Genomic DNA, 17874 nt, shown 5'->3' on the forward strand with positions numbered 1-17874 from the left:
GGGTTCAGGCAATTCTCCTGCCTCAGCCTCTCCTGAGTAGCTGGGATTACAGGCACGTGCCACCATGCTCAGCTAATTTTTTGTATTTTTAGTAGAGACAGGGTTTCACCGTGTTGACCAGGATGGTCTCGATCTCTTGACCTTGTGATCCACCCGCCTCAGCCTCCCAAAGTGCTGGGATTACAGGCTTGAGCCACCGCGCCCAGCTCAAGTTTATTTCTTAACTGTTACAAGGGCCCCTGTGCCCTGTAATTTGGCACCCTGTACCACTTAATTATTTTTACTCTGTCTTTTTAGGTGTCTGTAGTTTAAGTATTAAAGCTTTACTTACACTGAACACGTAATTACATTTTAATGCTGAGGATGCCGACTCTTAAACGCTGTTTTTTTGTTTTCTTTTTTGGGATGGAGTCTTCCTCTGTCACCCAGGCTGGATCGCAGTGGTGCAGTCTCAGCTCACTGCAACCTCCACCTTCTGGCTTCAAACAATTCTCCTGCCTCGGCTTCCCAAGCAGCTGGGACTATAGGCACATACTACCATGGCCCAGCTAATTTCTGTATTTTAATTTCAATTTTTATTTTCATTTTTTTTTTTTTTTCTTGAGACGGAGTTTGGCTTTTATTGCCCAGCTTGGAGTGCAATGGCATGATCTCGGCCCACTGCAACCTCTGCCTCCTGGGTTCAAGTGATTCCCCAGCCTCAGCCTTCCAAGTAGTTGGGATTATAGGCATGTGCCAGCATGCCTGGCTAATTTTGTATTTTTAGTAGAGCTGGGGTTTCTCCATGTTGGCCAGGTTGGTCTCAAACTCCCAAATTGTTGTTGGGATTACAGGCGTGAGCCACCATGCCTGGCCAGCTCTTGAACTTTTAAAGCAAGCCCTCAGTGTCTGTGGGCCCTGAGTGCGATCTTCCATGCTGATTGCCCTATTTTTTAGGAAAGCAGTAGAGACAGACCAGAGGGTCCGCATGGCCCGTTGCTGTGAGGATGTCTGTGCCCACCTTGTGGACTTGTTTCTCGTGGAGGAAATCTTCCAGACTGCAAAGGAGACACTCCAGGAGCTTCAGTGCTTCTGCAAGTATCTGCAGCGGTGAGTCCGTGTCCCTACAGGCAAAATCCACACACGGGGAAGAGTCTTTTACCAGATTCAAAATGTATGAGCCATCAATTCCTTTACTCAGTGGTAAAAGGATCAGGGAAACTAAAATGGACTCTAATTGGATTATATTGGGTTTCAGAAATACTTGATTACGTGTGAGAGATACATACACACACACGCACGCACGCACAGAGTATAAACTAAGGGGAAAAGTCAGGAATTAGATAGGGGTGCGGTAGCTGCTCTGTATTTCAGCAGATACTTACAGGGTGCCTGCCATGTGCCCACGCCACTGGATGGTGGGAGATGGCTGTGAACAGGCCAGATGATGGTTCTGTGCACCAGCAAATGTGAATTCTCAAAACAGAAGTAGTGGGAAAAAAGCGATTAATAGGGAATATACAAATACTGTATATTCATACCAAGTTGCTTATTTTGGATTTTTATATAGTGGTATAATCCTAAAGAAAAGGAGGAAAATAATGATCATAATCTTAGCTTAGTAGTTACTTTTGGGAATAGGAGGGCTGCCTGTCATGGCTACAGCGTCTCAGCTGGATGAAAGTGCATAGGTGCTTGATTATTTATTAATCTTTAAACGGGGCATATATGTGTTACGTGTGTTGTATGATTTATTTCACAGTAAAATTTAAAATAAGTAATAGTGTCCTTGACAGTTGTAACAGGATAGAAGGGAGTATGGGGAGAAGTGCGTCTCCCTTCCGCAACAGACCTCTGTCCATTGTTCGAGCAGCAGCTGCTTGTGAATCCATCCAGAGACTTTCCGTCCTTTCCTGTGGCTGTTGGCACAGGTGGCCTCCTGACCCCTGCTTTGCTCTGAGCCTTTCTATGCTCCATCTGATAAGAGGTGGAGGCCTGGCTGTAGCAGCGTGTTGAGCTCTCAGCATTGCCAGTGGTGTCGAGGTCAGTGCGAGAATGTACCAGTGATGACCTTCCTGGTCCACTTGTTGATGGACTTTGATGTGGCTCTCCTTTTAGCTCTGGCAAAGAGCGTCACAGCGACTGTCCTTGTACAGACATTGCACTCGGTTGCACACAGGCACGTGTGTCTGGAGATAAATTCCTGTCAGTGGCGGCTGTGGGTCAAGGGATATATGTGTATCTGGTTTTTTTGGACAGGAGTCTCCTTCTGTTGCCCAGGCTGGAGTGCAGTGGCGTGGCGTGATCTCGGCTCACTTCAACCTCCACCTCTCGGGTTTAAGTTATTCTCCTGCCTTAGCCTCCTGAGTAGCTGGGACCACAGGCACCTGCCACCATAACCGTCTAATTTTTTGTATTTTAGTAGAGATGTGTTTCACTGTGTTGCCCAGGGTGGTCTCAGACTCTTGAGCTCAGACAATCTGCCCACCTTGGCCTCCCAAAGTGCTAGGATTACAGGTGTGAGCCACTGTGCCCGGCTGGGCATATGTATCTTAGATCTGTATCTGCAGGGTCCAGCCCCACAGGGTCTTGTGGGTGTTCTTTTGTGTGCAGAGACGATAGATCGTAGAAGAGAAAGACACAAGGACACAGAGATAAGAATTCAGCTGGGCGGGGGACCACTGCTGCCAGGGGGCGGAGTCCAGCAGTGGCCCCGAATGCCTGGACTCACGGACATTTATTGTAAACAAGGCAGGGGGGCAGGGCCGGAGAGTGAATTATCTGACACGATTGCTAGGGGTCAAGCAAATCACTTTCTTAAAATATGGGGGGGCCACATGGGCACAGTTCAGCAGGTCACGTGGGTACAGTACAGAGGGCCCCTCCCTCAGGTAGCTGCTGCAAGGAGGGGAGGCACATAGGTCAGTATCTTTCTATGCACTTATCAGAGAGATCAAAGGCTTTTAGGATTCCTCTATTCTTCTAAGAATTTACAAGGGAGCATCGGGTGGGAAAGTGGAACATGAAAGTGGACAAGGATGGTGACCATCGGAGCACTGCACCATAGAGAGGTGTTTAAGCCCCTGGATGTCTGTGGGCTGGCTAGCTAGTGTCAGACCTTCCTCAAGAGCCGGCAGAGCAGAGTTTTCTCTGAACTCCCCAGTGAGAGGGAAACTCCCCCTCATGGCCTGCTAAGTATCGGGCACCTCCCCAGATGCTGGCAATACTGCAAGGCCTGCCTGCTAAGTAACGGGCGCCTTGCCAGGCACTGGTGTTACCACAAGGCTTTTACTCTTGCCTCCTGATCACTTCTCACAATGTCCCTTTAGTTCCTAATTATATTTTACTCTATTATTTCTGTAGTATGAGGCTAAAAACGTTCCTACGCTGTAATACTAAAGGAAAAGTTAATAATAGAGAATAATAATGTAATAAGATTGACTATATAATTAATTATGTGATTGTATGTAAGTCTAATTGGTGTCATTGCTATAACCAAGTAATCAGTTATTTATGTTTGATATCACTGCTATGTCTAAGTAATCATTTATTATGCTGGGACAGATGTGCCTTCCGTTTCTTGCCATGGCACCTGGGCAACTTTCTTCCCACATGTCTCCATATTGCCAAGTCGGCCTCCAAAGCGCATTCATTGTTAGTTCTTATATCCAGTAGTTTCATTGCTCACCACGCTCATTTGATATCATTCCTTCCCCATGCCTGAGTTGTTTTTATTTATTTATTTATTTATTTTTTGTTGGCCAAGTCAGCAACATGCCTGAGTTTTAACTCCAATTTGTTTATAGGTTTGAAGACATTGAAAACACTCAGTGATGATGTGTTTTTGTGTCCCCCAGGTGGAGGGAAGCTGTCGCAGCCCGGAAGAAACTGAGGCGCCAGATGCGGGCTTTCCCTGCTGCGCCCTGCTGCGTGGACGTGAGCGACCGGCTGAGGGCGCTGGCGCCCAGCGCAGAGTGCCCCATTGCTGAGGAGAACCTGGCCAGGGGTCTCCTGGACTTGGGCCACGCAGGGAAATTGGGCATCTCCTGCACCAGGTCAGCATCAGCTGGAGGGATCCTCTGACAGCTCAGCCAGGTGGCGTTGCTTGTCTTGGCGGTGAACCTAGCAATCGCCAAGTCTCTGCACTATGGACCCCGCTCCTTCCCCAGCTGTCCTCACTGCTCTCCCCAAACATGCTAGGTCCAGCTGTGGCCCAGCATAGCCATGTGCTCTGCTGCTGGGAGTTGTCATGCTGGCTGCCCCTGTTTCCTTTAGGTCATTGCTCACCTATCATCTGACCACCCTGGTGAGATTGCAACACACACCCCAGCTCCAGCCATACCTGGCAGCATTTGCCCACAGTGCCCACACCTCCCACATGCCAGGCCAGCATTTAGAGATGCTTGAAGGGCAGGATTTATTGCTGAATCTCCCACAGTCAGCACACAGCAGATACTTAATTGATATTTGTGGAATGAAGAAATCCTCTTAATCCTTTTTTTTTTTTTGGAAATGGGGCCTTGCTCTGTCACCCAGGCTGGAGTGCAGTGCTCGTGATACTGGCTCACTGCAACCTCTGCCTCCCGGGTTTAAGCGATTCTCCTGCCTCAGCCTCCTGAGTAACTGAGACTATAGGTGTGCACCACCACACCCAGTTAATTTTTTGTATTTGTAGTAGAGACAGGGTTTCACCGTGTTAGCCAGGATGGTCTTCATCTCCTGACACTGGGATCTGCCCACCTCAGACTCCCAAAGTGCTGGGATTACAGGCGTGAGCCACCGTGCCTGGCCTGTAACCAATTTCTTTAGCAGAAAGTTTTTTTTCAGTCTCCTGGGTATTCCCCAGGGGACACTCACTAGCCAGTCCTTTTCACTAAGCTCCTTCAGGGACACTGTCATTCTGCTTTCCTTTGTAGGTTAAGGCGGCTCAGAAATGAGACGGCTCACCAGATGAAGGTTCAGCACTTCTACCAGCAGCTGCTGAGGTCTGTCATGCCCCACCCTTCTGGGTGCTCCCCACTAACCCCCCACTCCGTCTCCCAGTCTGTCACACTGACAGCTCTTCATGCATCTGTGGTCTCTTTGCTGAGTTTCAGACATGGTTTCTAGTTTGCAGTTCAACCTCTGACCCTGATTTTTCCCCATCCTGCACCTTCCTGCTCATAGGATGTGTGTGCTGCTCAGGGTCTCACATACTGGCTAACCCACGGTGGTCTTTTCCTTCCAGCGACGTGGCGTGGGCGTCTCTGGACCTGCCATCCCTTGTGGCTGAGCATCTCCCTGGGAGGCAGGAGCATGTGTTTTGGAAGCTGGTGCTGGTGTTGCCGGATGGAGAAGAGCAGTCCCCAGGGAGTCCTGGCAGGTCAGGAAGGGTTTCCCCTGTGGGGTTTCCAAGAGGTAGAGTGGACGGGGGCAGAGCTGTGGGCCAGGGCCAGAGCTGTGGGCGGGCCAGGTATTCCTTTTATGTGTGATGGGAACTCTGAAGCATAGGTTTAACGTTTTAATGCTTGGATTTATGGTCTGTTTTGCTTAGGATATTAAGTTGAAACTTTAGATTTGATTATTTCCATTTTTATTCCATAAGCTTGGGGTATTAGTCCGTTTTCACACTGCTTTAAAGAATTATCTGAAACTTGGTAATTTATAAAGAGGTTTAATTGGCTCATGGTTCCACAGGCCGTACAGGAAGCATGGCCGGGGAGGCCTCAGGAAACCCACAATCATGGTGGAAGGCGAAGGGGAAGCAGGCATGGCCTACATAGCCGGAGCAAGAGGAAGAGAGAGCAAAGTGGGAGGTGTTACACACTTTTAAACAACCAGATCTCATGAGAACTCACTGTCATGAGAACAAGAAGGGGGAGATCCACCCCTAGATACAGTACCTCCCACCAGGCCCCTCTTTCAACACTGGGGATTACAGTTCAACATGAGATTTTGGGTGGGCACACAAATCTGAACGATGTCACTTGGCAACAGTATTTAAAGCTGTGTTAAGGTGTTGATAGACCTGCTTTATTTTAGACTCTTCGGTAAGATACTTTATAGTTTGTTTACTATAGTTTCATTTTTCTCCCATTCAGAATAAACTTTTGGCATTTTAAAAATGAAAAAAAAATTGACATGGTCTTACTTCCTGTAACTAGCATACAGAAGTCTTTTTTTGAGACAGAATCTCGCTGTGTCACCAGGCTGGAGTGCAATGGCACAATCTTGGCTCGCTGCAACCTCTGCCTCCTGGGTTCAAGTGATTCTCCTGCCTCAGCCTTGCAAGCAGCTGGAATTACAGGCTCATGTCACCACACCCAGCTAATTTTTTTTTTTTTTTTTTTGGTATTTTAGTAGAGATGGGGTTTCACCGTGCTGGCCAGGCTGGTCTCAGTCTCCTGACCTTGTAGTCCACCCGCCTGGGACTCCCAAAGTGCTGGGATTATAGGAGTGAGCCATTGCACCTGGCCAGAAGTCTTTTTTTTTTTTTTTTTTTTTTCCAGTTTTTGAGCTGGAGTCTCACTTTGTCACACAGGCTGGAGTACAGCGGCTTGGCTCACTGAGGCCTTCGCCTCCTGAGTTCAAGCGATTCTCCTGCATTAGTCTCTTGAGTAGCTGGAATTACAGGCGCGCACCACCCCGCCTGGCTAATTTTTTCTTATTTTTAGTAGAGATGGGGTTTTACCATGTTGGTCAGGCTGGTCTCGAAATCCTGACCTCGTGATCCACCCGCCTCGGCCTCCCAAAGCGCTGGGCTTATAGGTGTGAGCCATTACTCCTGGTCAAGAAGTCATAGTTTTAAAGCAACTACAGTTTCTTTCTTCTGAGACAGGGTCTTGCTTTGTTGTCACCTAGGCTGGAGGGCACTGGTGTTATAATGACTCACTGAAGCCTCGACCTCCTGGGCTCAAATGACCTTCTCACCTTAGCCTCCTGAGTAGCTGGAACTACAGGCGTGTGCCACCATGCCTGGCTAATGGTTTTTCTTCTTTGAAAGATGGGTTTCACTGTGTTTCCCAGGCTGGTCTTGAATTCCTGGGCTCAAGCAATCCACGTGCTTTGGTTTCCCAAGGTTTTGAGATTACAAGTGGGAACCACCATGACCGGCTTAAAACAGTTTCTTTTTAAGATAGATTTATTGATATGTTATTCACATACTATAAACTTCACCCATTTGTAAGTAAGCACATAATTAGATACTAGCATTAAATTTGAAGTGTACATTTCAGTGATTTTTAGATATATCCACAGGGTTTTGCAACCATCACTGTTAACTAATTCCAGAAAGCCTTTTCACTCAAAAAGAAAGCCCCTATTCTTTTTTTTTTTTTTTTTTTTTTAGATGGAGTCTTGCTCTGTTGCCCGGGCTGGAGTACAGTAGTGTGATCTGGGCTCACTGTAACCTCTGTTTCTCAGATTTAAGCAATTTTCTTGCCTCAGCCTCCCGCGTAGCTGGGATTACAGGTGCACACCACCCAGCCTAATTTTTGTATTTTTAGTAGAGATGGGGTTTCACCCTGTTGGCCAGGCTGGTCTTGAACTCCTCACCTGAGGTGATCTGCCTGCCTCGGCCTCCCAGAGTGCTGGGATTGCAGATGTGAGCCACCGTACCCAGCCTGAAACCACTGATCTGCTTTCTGTTTCCATAAATTTGCCTATTCTAGATGTCTTACATAAATGGAATCATATAATATGTAGCCTTTTGTGAATCTCACCTTTCCCTTCTGGGATATTTTCTAGACTTTTCCACGTTGAAGCATATGTTAGTGCTTCCTTCTTTTCTGTGGCTGAATAATACTCCATTGTGTGAGTATACCTTATTTATCCATTTATCGGTTGATAGGCATTTGGGTGGTTTCTACTTTTTGGCTACTGTGAAAAGACTGCTATGAATACGCGTGTAAGTATTTGTGTGGACATGTGATTAATAATTCTCTTGGTTATATAGCTAGGAGTGGGATTGCTAATTGTATGGTAACTATATGTTTAAGTCTTTGAGGAATTGCCAAACCTTTCTGTGGTGGCTACATCTTTAACATTCCTACCAGCAATATATGAGGGTTCGAAGTTCTCTGAACACATTTCTTTTTAAACTCCATTATCTAATTCCAGAATACTTTTTCACTTAAAAAAAAAAAAAACCCCAGGTAAGCTTGGAACACATGCAGTAAGGAAAAAGAAAGAGAAAGTCATGATGTTCATCTCATAGGACAGCTGAACAAAGAAGAATGTTGTGGCATTTTAAAAATATTTAAATGGTGATTCATTTTTCCTATTTTTTTTTTTTTTAATTTTGAGACAAGGTCTTACTCTATCCCCCAGGCTGGAGTTTAGTGATGCGATCTTGGCTCCCTGCAACCTGACCTCCTGGGCTCAAGTGGTCTTCCTGAGTAGCAGAGACTATAGGCATGTACCACCATGCCGGGCTAGGTTTTGTAATTTTTTTTTTTTTTTTGTAAAGACAGGGTTTTGCCATGTTGCCCAGGCTGGTCTTGAACTCCTGGCTCAAGCAATCCACCTGCCTTGGCCTTCCAAAGTGCTGGGATTACAGGTGTGAGCCACCACGCCCAGCTGAGGATTCATTTCTTAAAATAGCTGTCTTGTGATTTGCTAAGTTCATGTATCACTTAGGAATTCTTAAGGTCTCAGATATGAGAAATTTGATCTATAAAAAATATGTATTTCAAACTCTAGGGATGTTTTCCATTGCTGAAAATCTTAATGCTTCAGAATCTTAAGTCACATTAGAATGAGCCAGTTCTATGAGTGCTCCCTCCTGCTCAATTAAAAACAAGTAGAAGCCAGGTGCAGTGGGTCACAGCTGTCATCTCAGCGACTGGGGAGGCTGTGGAAGGATTGCTCGAGCCCAGGAGTTTGAAGCCAGCGTGAGCAACATCTATGTTGTGCTAACAAAACTTAGCAGAGGATGGTGGCCTGTGCCTGTAGTCCCGGCTACTGAGAAGGCTGAGGCAGGAGGTTTGCTTGCTACAGTGAGCCGAGTTTGTACCACCACACTCTACCCTGGGTGACAGTGAGACCCTATCTGGGGGAAAAAAAAAGAACAAGTAAAGATCATTGCTCCATTTTAAAATGACAGCCTGTTTTGTGCAGGTCAGCTTCATTGTGAGATTTGGTAACTTTGGACCTAGATCTGTGTGATATTTCTCTTTCTTCTTTTCCTGGAAGTCTTTATAATTCAAATTTAGAATTGGATTCTTCAAGAGTGTGTGTGTTTTTTTTTTAATCTATAGAATTCTGGCAAATTGGTTGAAAGTAAAGTTCATGGGAGATGATGGCTCAATGGATGACATGTGCAGCGATGCTGGTGGGATTCAGACGCTTTCGCTTTTCAACTCGCTTAGCGGCAAAGGGGATCAGATGATTTCTGTAAACGTGTGTATAAAGGTGAATTATAATTACTTTGTGTTTACTTCTATGTTTTCATTACTTTCACTTACTCCAAGATATCATTGGAATCATGCAAATACTATTTATTCCCTAACATTTTGAAAGACTGTGGGAGGCTAAGAAGCAAGTATTATGTCTGTCATTTCTAGTGTCTTTTTAAAAATTATTTTTTTAAGCCAGTCAAATTTAGCAGTGGGTACTGCACCCAGCCTGCTTCTTTTTCTATTTTAATACTATATATTGAATTTCCTAAATGTAATCCGTATACAAAACTTTTAAAAAATGAGGAAATGTAAAAGAAGTGTAAAGATGATGATAACAGCCATCCATGCTCTTGCTGTTTTGAGGTGACAATAACTTCTTGGTGCACATTCTTCCCTTTTCCTATGATTACAAAGTCATATTTCATCTCCTGGAAATTAGTTTACTGTTCCTGTTACCTTCATTTTCATTTTTAATTAAAGTAATGCTTCCATGTACTTAAAAAGAAGTCAAATAACGCGACATGATTTAAAATGAGACATAGTAGCTCCTCCCTCCTCTCTACTCCTTTCTTCAGGGCCTCATTTTTCTCATGTTTCCAGATCACACACTTAACACAGCCGTTTCTCAGTTTATCCATTTCAGTGTTCTCTGCTGACTTCCCACTAATACAAATGTGTTAGTTACCTATTCCTAAATCACAAATTACCCCCAACATAGCAGCTTAAAATGACATCTGTTATCAAATTTCTGTGGGTCAGGAATCCAGGTGTAGCTTAACTTGGGTCCTCTGGCTCAAGGTTTCTCACAGGTGGGATTATGGTCTCATCTGAAAGCTTGATTGAAGGGTATCTACTTCCCAGCTCATTCTAGTGAGCTGGCATCAGGATTCACTTCTTGCAGGCTGTGGCCAGAGACTTCCTCACTTCCTGCCACATGGGCCTCTCCCCAGCTGACAGCATGGCAGCTGGCTTTCATCAGAGTGAGCAAGAGGCTAGCCAAGATGGAAGTCTGAGTGCCTTGATAACCTAAACTTAGAAGTGACATCTGTTCCTTTTGTTGGCTTCTGTCTGTTAGAAGTGAGTGGCTAGGCCCAGCTCACAGGGCAGGAGATCACACCTGGGCATGAACACTAGGTGGAGTTGGGGGGCCTTCTTGGCTGCTGCGTACCACACTAAGTGCAGAGTGGCCGCCTGTGCCATGATCCCACTCAGCCTTCCACGTCTTCCCAGGATGGCTACACTTTCACTTTGTGAGTCCACTCCAGTGAATGGGCTCTGTGACTCTAGTGTTCTTTGTATGACCACAATTATTTTTTCCTGCAAGAACTGGAGTTGCCTTATTGTCTCACTTAACATAGTTGTCTGTATCGATTTAATTTTTACTGGGCGGGGTGGGGGGTTGCTGTATATATCTCGGTAGACTTTTCCAAATGTTCTGTCACTTCCGTATTCTGATCTATCCATATTCCCTCTGTCCTGGAATGCTCATCTGTGAGCTGGTCTACATCCAGGCAGCATGTGCCTTCATGCCATCATTGCAAGCACATGTCCCTGCTCCTCCACCTGGAAGCTCTGTGACCTTGGGCAAGTTCTCTAACATCTCTGCCACCTATGTATGGATACTCTACTCATTGTCCTATTTTACTCAGCAAAGCCAAAAGAAATTGCCCAAGCCTGTGTAGGTGTTGTGTGCTGGAGATGCTCATCTGGCTCTTGAGGATGGAGTGAGTCTGCACATGCAGACTGCATAGGACAATGCCTGGCATAGGCCAGGTGCTTGCTCAGTGTTGCCATTAGCAGCAGCTGTGGTATTTTTTCTTGGTTCAGCCCCTTGTTGGATGGTACATGTCATGGGAGGGGAATTTTCTGAGTCCTTTCCCTTATATAAATGATTTATTATTATAATTTTTTTTCGAGACAAGAGTCTTGCTCTGTTGCCCAGGCTAGAGTGCAGGTGTGATCTTGGCTCACTGCCACTTCTGCCTCCTGGATTCAAGCGATTCTCCTGCCTCAGCCTCCTGAGTAGCTGGGACTATAGGTGTGTGCCACCACGCCCGGCTAATTTTTTGTATTTTTAGTAGAGACAGGGTTTCATTGTGTTAGCCAAAATGGTCTCGATCTCCTGACCTTGTGATCCGTCCACCTTGGCCTCCCGAAGTGCTGGGATTACAGGCGTGAGCCACTGCACCCAGCAGAAATGATTTTATTGACAAAATACCTTAGGCTGGGGGAAAGAAAAAAAGATTTATTTTATTCTCACATTTGCTTCATAGTTTAGCTACGTTTGTAAAATTACAGGTAGAAAATTACTTTCCTGGCTGTACATGTGGGTTACACCTGTAATCCCAGCACTCTGGGAAGCCAAGGTAAGCAGATTGTTTTGGGTACAGGAGTTTGAGACCAGCTTGGGCAATGTGGTGAATTGAAACCCTGTATAAAAAATAAAAAATTGGCCTGGCGCGGTGGCCCACGCCTGTAATCCCAGCACTCTGGGAGGCTGAGGTGGGTAGATCACGAGGTCAGGAGTTTGAGACCAGCCTGACCAACATGGTGAAACTCCCTGTCTACTAAAAATACAAAAATTAGCTGGGCGTGGTGGTGCGTGCTTATAGTCCCAGCTACTCAATTCTCCTGCTGAGGCAGGAGAATTGCTTGAACTCGGGAGGTGGAGGTTGCAGTGAGCTGAGATCGGGCCGTTGCAGTCCAGCCTAGGCAACAGAGCGAGACTCTGTCTCAAAAAACAAACAACAACAACAAAAAATCCCCAAAATTAGCTGTGCCTGTAGTTCTCGCAGCTTGGGAAGCTGAGGTGGGAAGGCTGCTTGAACCCGGGAGTTCGAGGCTACAGTGAGCCGTGATCGCACTGCTGCACTCCAGCCTTGATTACAGAGGGAGACCCTGTCTCAAAAAAAGAAGAAAATTATTTTCCTTTCAGTTTTGCTCCACTGTCACCCAGCATCCACTGTTGCTGTTGAGGTGGACTCTGAGACTGTTCCTGTTCCTTTCTGTGTGCCCTGGTTTTCTCTCTGTCCAGAAGCCTTTTTTCTCTGTTCATGGCATCCTAAAAATTCACTTTGTTATGCCTGGCACCGGACTTCCTTCACTCACTGTGCAGGGCTTAGCAGTCATGTTTTTATGACACTGACTTTATTTTTTCGAGATGGAGTCTCGCTCTTGTTGCCTAGGCTGGAGTGCAGTCGCGCAATTTTGGCTCACTGCAACCTCTACCTCCTGAGTTCAAGCGATTCTCCTGCCTCAGCTTCCCAAATAGCTGGGACTACAGGTGCACGCCACCATGCCTGGCTAATTTTTGTATTTTTAGTAGAGACGGGGTTTCACCATGTTGCCCAGGGTGGTCTTGATTTCCTGACCTCGTGGGATCTGCCTGCCTTGGCCTCCCAGAGTGCTGGGATTACAGGTGTGAGCCACCATGCCCAATCTCTATTTTCTTTTCTCTCTTGAGCCTCTGTTAGATAGATGTTAGATCTCATCATTCGATCCTTTGAGTTTCTTATCCTTTCTATCCTATTTTCAATCTTATCTCTTCCTACTGTGTTTTGGAAGATTTCCTTGACTTTGTTTTCCAGTTGTTTTACTGATTTTTTTCTTCCATATATATTATTTCCTCTTCTTATGTTGACTTTTTCATAGCATCTTATTTTTTGGATGCATCATATCTTTCCGAGGAAATTAGGGTTTTGGGGGTCTAAGTTTTCTTCGGTTCATGCATTATCTGGTTCCTTTTTTTCCCTCCCTCTTATGTTATTTTAGTTTATCTCTTTTATGTTGGAGGCCCTCCTCAGATGCCTTACCCAAGGCTGTCTGTCTATAACTGAGTGAGGCCCTACAAGGCTGGCCAAGAAGTTCTGTGTTTGGGGTGGGGTGGGAGGTAGCTAAATGGCAAGCCAGCCTTTTTGGAGGGACTCCCAAATGTCTGGATCTGAATATCTGTTCCCTAGACTGTTCAGTTTTTCTGGAAAGAACTTGTGCCTTCTGCTTCCTGGAGAGCTGCTGGTATTCTCAGGGTAGGGTCGGGAGTGGTTTGACACTGAGTCCCTTCCACTGTGCCTGATCACGCCCCTGCATCTGGATGCTCTCAGGACTCCTGTTCAGGGGCCCAGGGGGACTGGTTGTGCATAAGGTTGCCTGCAGTGGTGAGTGCCTATAGGGCCAGACTCTGAACTTCGCCTTTGGCTCCTGGTGTCTGCAGAGCCTGGATATACGGGGCTTTTGCAGGCTCAGTCATCCTGGCTCCCTCCACACCCACACCTGCAGCCTTTGGGTCTGGCTTCCTCTGCTTCCCTAACCCAGGGATTGGACTCATCTACTTGCTGCTTTCTAGAAGTGTATCAGAATCCCTGATCTGCTGCTGGCCTGCCTTCCCTCTTTATGTTATTATGGGCTTAAACTTTTGTTTATTTTTATAGAGATGGGGTCTTGCTATGTTGCCCAGGCTGGTCTTGAACTCCTGGCTCAAACAGTTCTCCTGCCTTGGCCTCCTTATGTGCTGGGATGACAGGCATGAGCCACTGTGTCTAGTTTTAACTGTTTTTATACCTGTTTCAGGTTAATTAAAATTTTAGTAATATAGTCAAACACAATTCTAGCTGGAGACTAAATTACCTGTTGAACTGGCCATTTCTTACACTAACTCTGTTGCATTAATTATGTTGTTTTTGTTTCTACGAATTTAAAACATGAACATGGGCAGGCACAGTGGCTCACGCCTGTAATCCCAACACTTTGGTAGGCCAAGGCGGGCTGATCACTTGAGGTCAGGTGTTCAAGGCCAGCCTGGCCAACATGGTGAAACCCCATCTCCATTAAAAATACAAAAATTAGGCCGGGCGCGGTGGCTCAAGCCTGTAATCCCAGCACTTTGGGAGGCCGAGGCGGGTGGATCACGAGGTCAAGAGATCGAGACCATCCTGGTCAACATGGTGAAACCCCGTCTCTACTAAAAATACAAAACATTAGCTGGGCATGGTGGCGCGTGCCTGTAATCCCAGCTACTCAGGAGGTTGAGGCAGGAGAATTGCCTGAACCCAGGAGGCGGAGGTTGCAGTGAGCCGAGATCGCGCCATTGCACTCCCAGCCTGGGTAACATGAGTGAAACTCCGTCTCAAAAAAAAAAAAAAATATACAAAAATTAGTTGGGCATGGTTGTGGGCACCTGTAGTTCCAGCTACTCGGGAGTCTGAGGCAGAATTGCTTGAATCGGGGAGGCAGAGGTTGCAGTGAGCTGAGATTATGCCACTGCAATCCAGCCTGGGCGACAGAGTGAGACATTGTCTCAAAAGAAAAAAAATATGAATATGTTTTCTATCTGAAGGTCAGATATAGAAATTATTCTTCTAGGGTGACTGTCCTCTGGATATATGAAGAAAGAATATTATTTGATATTTCTTTTAAAAAGGAAGTCTGAAGCTGGGCATACTGGCTCCTCAAACCTGTAATCTCAGCTACTCAGGAGGCTGAAGCAGGAGGACTGCTTGAGCGTAGGAGTTGAAGACCAGCCTGGGCAACATAAAAAGACCCCCTTCTCAAAAAAAAAAAAAAAAAAGGTTGGAGGGGTCTTTGCTAACAATTGGATTTAGGGAAAGAGGTGCCGGGAATGAAAATAACTACTACAGGAAGTAAGATAACTGTAGGGTATGCCCAGCTGTGCCCTTGGAAGCCTTTCTGGAGTGCAGTCAGTGTTTAGCGCATGGAGAGCTTTGGCTGCACTTGCCCTGGGGCAGATGAGTCACTTCTGATGTGTCCTGTGGTGCATCTATCCTGATGATCTTGATGCACTTGCAGGTGACCCATGGCGCCCTCAGTGATGGCGCCATTGATGCTGTGGAGACGCAGAAGGACCTCCTGGGAGCCAGTGGGCTCATGCTGCTGCTTCCCCCCAAAGTGAAGAGTGAGGACGTGGCAGAGGAGGACGTGTACTGGCTGTCGGCCTTGCTGCAGCTCAAGCAGCTCCTGCAGGCCAAGCCCTTCCAGCCTGCACTTCCGCTGGTGGTTCTTGTGCCCAGCTCAGGAGGGGACGCCGTTGAGAAGGAAGTAGAGGATGGTTTGTGAAGGAAGTCTTGTTTATGAACCAGCATTGTTTAATAAAGGGGTGGACGCTTGGTCTGAGGATGGTCCAGTAGTGTGGGGTCAGGAATCACTGAGACAGCAACCCTTATGGGACTGTCCACTGCAGGACTGGGGTGGGTCAGCACAGTGAGTTGTGTTAGCAGGTGTGCTGAGAGCAGAATGCGTGTGACCTTCATCTCTTTCTGTTAAAGGTCTGATGCTTCAGAACTTGGTTTCAGCTAAACTGATTTCAGATTACACTGTTACGGAGATCCCTGATTCCATTAATGATCTACAAGGTTCAACTAAGGTAAGCTTTCATCATTTTTAATGGTACGTCAGGGTATTTTGATTTTTCCCCTTTTGCTGTATCTTGAATTCAGTGTATATTAGCATTTGAGTTTTTTTTTTTTTCTTAAGACAGAGTTTTATTCTGTCACCCAGTGTGGCATGGTAGCTCCCTGCAGCCTCAAACTACTGGGCTCACGCAGTCTTCCCACTTCAGCCTCCCAAGTATATGGGACTACCGTGGTATGCCACTGCGCCTGGCAGCAGGTGTGGGTTTTATAGATAACTTTCTAAAAACATAAGCAGAAATCAAAAGATAAAATTTGACCAGTCCTGCTATCTGCAAATTAAATTGATCATGTAAAATTTTTTAGTGTTTTTGTTTCTATGAACTTAAAATATGAACATATCTTATATTTGAAGGTCAGATATAGAAATTATTTTTCTAGGTGATTGTCCTCTGAATATATTAAGAAATAATGTTATCTGATGTTTCCTTTGAAAAGGAAGTCTGAAGCTGGGCATGGTGTCTCGTCACACCTGTAATCTCAGCTGCTTGGGAGGTTGAAGCAAGAGGACTGCTTGAGCCCAAGAGTTGGAGACTAGCCTGGGCAACATAGGGAGACCCCCTTCTCAAAAGAAAAAAAGAAAGGCAGCGGGAGTTTTTGCTAACAATTTAGAGAAACAGGTGCCAGGAATTAAAAAAAACTACAGGAAGTAGATAACTATATGGTTTGACGGCATCTTGGCACATAGTGAAGCTGTTAGTCCTTCCAAAAATCAGAAGATGTGGCTTCCATTTCTGTGCATGGCAAAGGGGATATTCAGGGCTGGTTTCCTGAGGGCCTGGGCCCTTCCAGGGGGGCGAGCATGCAGGTCACATTCCTCCTCAGGCCAGATGGGATCCGGGGCCCTCTCATTAGTTCCTCTGCTGGACATGTCTCCAGAGCCCTAGAAGGCTAAACTCAACTGCAAAGGACACTTCTGTTCCCCTTTCTGCTGCAGTTGAGGGCCTGTTACTCTGGTGTTACCTGCTGTGGGCAGCCTTGGGGGACCAAGCTGTTTCAGAAAGCTGTTTTTGAAAAAACAGTGGGATGTTCAAGTCTCTTCTGAATGTCTTTGCTCTCAGGTTTTGCAAGCGGTGCAGTGGTTGGTTTCCCATTGCCCCCATTCCCTTGACCTTTGCTGCCAGACTCTCATTCAGTACGTCGAAGATGGGATTGGCCGTGAGTTTAGTGGCCGCTTTTTCCATGACAGAAGAGAGAGGCGACTGGGTGGCCTTCCTTCGCAGGAGCCTGGCGCCATCATTGAGCTGTTTAACAGTGTGCTGCAGTTCCTGGCTTCCGTGGTGTCCTCTGAACAGCTGTGTGACCTGTCCTGGCCTGTCACTGAGTTTGCTGAGTCGGGGGGCAGCCGGCTGCTTCCTCACCTGCACTGGAATGCCCCAGAGCACCTGGCCTGGCTGAAGCAGGCTGTGCTCGGGTTCCAGCTTCCGCAGATGGACCTTCCGCCCCTGGTGGGTAAGTGCTTGTGCTGGGAGGAGCGGTGAGTGGCTGCAGCTGAGCCTCAGGCTTCCTTCTCACTGTAGTGACCATCTGGCAGATGTTGGGCACCAGTGTGAGGGCTGCACATCCACCTCCACTGGGCACATGGGGTATCCCTACAGTGTGCTTGCCTGCACCTTCCTTTGGGTTCATGGGTCAGAACAAGCTGGGTTTTGTGAAGTGGGGGCTGTTGGCCTTTCCTGACCGACAGAACAGTCCATGGGAGTTCACTTGCCTCAGGAGGAAAGTGGCAGGTGGTACAACCCTGATCCTGTCCTGCCTGCCTCACATGGTCCCTCTTTTCAAAACAGACAAGCCAGGGGCAAAGAGCATGGGGACCATGTAGCCCTGTCCCCAAGCCACAGCCATGATACTCAGTGCCGATTTAATGTTACTTCTTTGTCAAAGAAGTCTTGTTCTGTGGCTCTGGCTGTGCCCCCGTTCCTGGCTGAGGTCTCTGAGCTGTTTTGACACAGATCCTGTAGGCCATCTGGCTGGCTCAAGTCCAGTGTGGCATGGGGCTGCTCCTTCCCATGCAGACACTGTCAGAAGGGAATGAGCTGCTTATTTGGCGCAAGTCATGGCATTAGCATAGACACTCACCTGTGGGCCTCAGGTGC

General features: G+C 46.7%; 1 protein-coding gene across 1 annotated transcript in view; it reads left to right on the top strand.

The window, feature by feature from the left end:
- Window positions 1-17874, top strand: part of LOC108311145 (germinal-center associated nuclear protein) — a 55158-nt gene that overhangs the window by 28269 nt on the left and 9015 nt on the right. The window contains exons 17-24 of the mRNA XM_017538462.2: window positions 937-1089; window positions 3837-4034; window positions 4896-4964; window positions 5207-5341; window positions 9216-9369; window positions 15159-15417; window positions 15635-15732; window positions 16840-17230. Of these exons, the coding sequence (XP_017393951.1) occupies window positions 937-1089; window positions 3837-4034; window positions 4896-4964; window positions 5207-5341; window positions 9216-9369; window positions 15159-15417; window positions 15635-15732; window positions 16840-17230 (1457 nt within the window). The remainder of the gene's footprint in view (window positions 1-936; window positions 1090-3836; window positions 4035-4895; window positions 4965-5206; window positions 5342-9215; window positions 9370-15158; window positions 15418-15634; window positions 15733-16839; window positions 17231-17874) is intronic.

The sequence above is a fragment of the Cebus imitator genome, unplaced genomic scaffold (assembly GCF_001604975.1).
Source record: "Cebus imitator isolate Cc_AM_T3 unplaced genomic scaffold, Cebus_imitator-1.0 Scaffold112, whole genome shotgun sequence".
NCBI classification, from domain to species: domain Eukaryota; kingdom Metazoa; phylum Chordata; class Mammalia; order Primates; family Cebidae; genus Cebus; species Cebus imitator.